Below are 3,248 nucleotides of genomic sequence, written 5' to 3' on the forward strand. Positions count from 1 at the left end.
GCTTACTTTGATGTTTTTATTTGGGTGCAGAAGGGAGGAAAGAGGGGAAAGTTTTCTAAATGCTCGCTGTACCTCTCATATTTTGCACTTGTTATTTCTTTCAGTATAATGGTTCCCGTCCAAGGGAAGAATGGGAAATGTGGCACCCGACTCTGATTGCAGAAGCTCTCTTTGCGATATCCAACATTTTAAGTTCGTTGCGTCTCATATCCCTGTTCACAGCCAACTCCCACTTAGGGCCTCTGCAGATCTCTTTGGGGCGCATGTTGCTCGATATCCTCAAATTCCTCTTTATCTACTGCCTGGTACTGCTGGCTTTTGCCAATGGATTGAACCAGCTTTACTTTTATTATGAGACCAGAGCAATCGATGAGCCCAACAACTGCAAGGGGATCAGATGCGAGAAACAGAACAATGCCTTCTCCACGTAAGACTCCCCCCTCTCCTCTTCTGCCTTTTGTCTGCTTTCTCTTTCTTTGCCTTATTTTCAGTCCATATCTTTGCCATTGTCCCTTGACAGTGCACGCAGAGCTCACTTATTGATCACTCTAGGAGACTAGGAGAGGAAGTAGAGTTAGGTGAGGGAGGAAAGAGACAAACACACATGGGCTCCCAGGAACTCATCTAAAGAGTAACTTCCGAATTATTTTGGTCATATCTCATATTTTTAAAGGAATTCATGAAAATAAAAGTGTTAGTCACTTAGTTGGGTCTGACTCTTTGTGACCCCCATGAACTGTAGCCCGCCAGGCTCCTCTGTCTGTGGAATTCTCTAGGCAAGAATACTGGAATGGGCTGCCATGTCCTCTGCAGGAGATCTGGCTGGGGCTTCTGCACTGCAGGCAGATTCTTTGGCATCTCAGTCACCAGGGAAGCCCCGAGAAAGGAAGGTTGTAAAGGAAGGTTATGGGAAGGGAGTAAATAATCCCTCACTCAAAAAAGCACCGCTAACCAAGGAAATGAAAGAGCAAGGCTATACCTCTCAACAAGTAATTACTGAGGCTAATGTAACTGTTCTGAATCAAGAACAAAGAAAAAGGAAGGGTGCAAAATTACCTGAATGTATCTTGTGATACTGTGATTTACAATAAGAAATATGTATTTGTTCTTTGTCCCCATTTCTGGAACAGAACTTCTAACACCCTTGGTATTTCCTAAGTGATGAGAACCACAAAGGTGTCTTTGGTTGTGTTAACAAAGTGACTTTTGGACCTCACTTAGGATGGGGGCCGGTTATCCCCATATGATTAGAGGGTTGGAACTTTGAATCTCACCCCTCAACCTTCCTTTCAGGGAGGGTAGAAGGACTGGAAATTGATTTCAATCACCAATGGCTAAGTACAGGAGTTGCAGATTTGATCCCTGGGTTGGAAAGATCCCTTAGAGGAGAGCATGGCAACCTACTCCTGCATTCTTGCCTGGAGGTCACAGAATCCTGGCAAGTTACAGTCCATAGGGTCACAAAGATTCAGACATGACTGAAGTGACTTAGCATGCATGCACACACCGATGGCTAATGATATAATCAATTGTGACTGTGTAATGGGGGCTTCCCAGGTGGCACTAGTGGTAAAGAAGCTACCTGCTAATACAGGAGATGTAAGAGATGTGGGTTCAATCGCTGGGTTGTAAAGATCCCCTGGAGGAGGGCATGACAACAATATTCTTGCCTGAAGAATCCCATGGACAGATGAGCCTGGCGGGCTATGATCCATGGGGTCACAAAGAGTCGGACACAACTGAAGCAACTTCACACAACTGTGTAATGAACCCTCCATAAAAACCAAAAGGACAGGGTTCAGAGAGCCTCCAGGTTGGTGAGTATGTGGAAATTTGGGGAGTGTGGGTGATCAGAGAACTCAGGGAAGCCTGGCCCCCATACCTTGCCCTATGCATATTCTATGTGGCTGTTTCTGAGTTGTATCTTTTTATAATAGACCAGTAATCTAGTCATTTCAATGTTTCTCTGAGTTTTGTCAGGCACTCTAGCAAATTAATCAAACCCAAGGAGAGGATTGTGGGGAGCTCTACCTAGAGCCAGCCGGTCAGAAGAATGAGGGACATCTGGGAAAACTGGAAGGGGAGCAGTCTTATGGGACTGGGCTCTTAATCCATGGAATCTGATGTTATTCCCCAGGAGTGTCAGAACTGAATGAGCTGGCTTGTAGGACACCCAACTGGTGTCGAAGAATTGGTAGTATGAGGGAAAAATATCTCCTCATTCCCACAGATGGGAAGTGAGATGGGAATTGAGTTAAGAACCCCTTAGGTGGTGTCAGAGAAATGGGATTTGCTCAAACAGCCCTGGCTCATGGAAACATGGGGTTTGGGGAGAGAAAATATTAGTAACTAAAAGGGCAGGTGGATGGTGAATTTTTAATTCCTAGATGGAGAGGAGACAGGCAAAGAGTAAGATGAGAGTCAGCTCAACTTCTGGGGTTACTTTACGGTTTCAGATGTACCAAGGCACCAAGCAGTGATTGGAAATATCTCCTATTCCCACTCGGGACCCAGAAGACTGTCCACCAGTCCACTGCCTCCAATATGGAACCCCTGTGCCTTTTCTTTATAAACTCAACACCTGCTTCTCTAGGACCTTTAAGCCTCCAGAATGGCTTTTATTTTCTGACAAATCACTGTTAGGGGAAGCAGACAAGAGAAAGAAAATAAGCATATGTCAGGAAACGTGTTAGTTTCTAGGAGCAGTCCTGTGCTTACGCCAGACTCAGTGTCCTACACCTTGTCTATCTCTCGCCCCTGTTCTGGAGAGTGCCAGTCATCTGGTAATCATAGTCATGACCCCAAGGTCAGGAGGGATTCCTAGTTATTAAGTTAAGATACAATTTTCCTCCTTAACTCTATAAACTAGAGCAGATCAATGGACTCAGACATTCTAGAAATGTGTTAAATAACAGAGGCCAAGGGGAGAAAAAGGTTTCTGCTTGGCCCCAAGTTGTACCAATAGAGAAAGGGAAAAAACAATGCTATGTAGCCAACGCTTATTATTGATCTCTAGCAACATTTCCTAAAATGAATGACAAATAACCATTCACATTCATGGGGATTGAATAGACATGAAAGCAAGATTTCTGATTACATGAGGTTTGGAAATGCTAGGAAAAATTTAAGTGAAAAGAGAAAGTGTTGGTTGCTCATTTGTGTTGATTCTTTGTGATCCCATGGACTGTAGCCCACCAGGCTCCTCTGTCCATGGAATTCCCCAGGCAAGAATACTAGAGTGGGTTGCC

General features: G+C 44.5%; 1 protein-coding gene across 1 annotated transcript in view; it reads left to right on the plus strand.

The window, feature by feature from the left end:
• Positions 1-431, plus strand: part of LOC104983431 (short transient receptor potential channel 5-like) — a gene marked incomplete at its 5' end in the record, with an annotated part of 5,631 nt that extends 5,200 nt beyond the window's left edge. The window contains one exon of the mRNA XM_010832871.1: positions 105-431. Coding sequence (XP_010831173.1) covers positions 105-431 — 327 coding nt within the window. The remainder of the gene's footprint in view (positions 1-104) is intronic.
• Positions 432-3,248: the final 2,817 nt, after the last annotated feature.

Source organism: Bison bison, unplaced genomic scaffold (assembly GCF_000754665.1).
Source record: "Bison bison bison isolate TAMUID 2011002044 unplaced genomic scaffold, Bison_UMD1.0 scf7180017862604, whole genome shotgun sequence".
Lineage (NCBI taxonomy): Eukaryota > Metazoa > Chordata > Mammalia > Artiodactyla > Bovidae > Bison > Bison bison.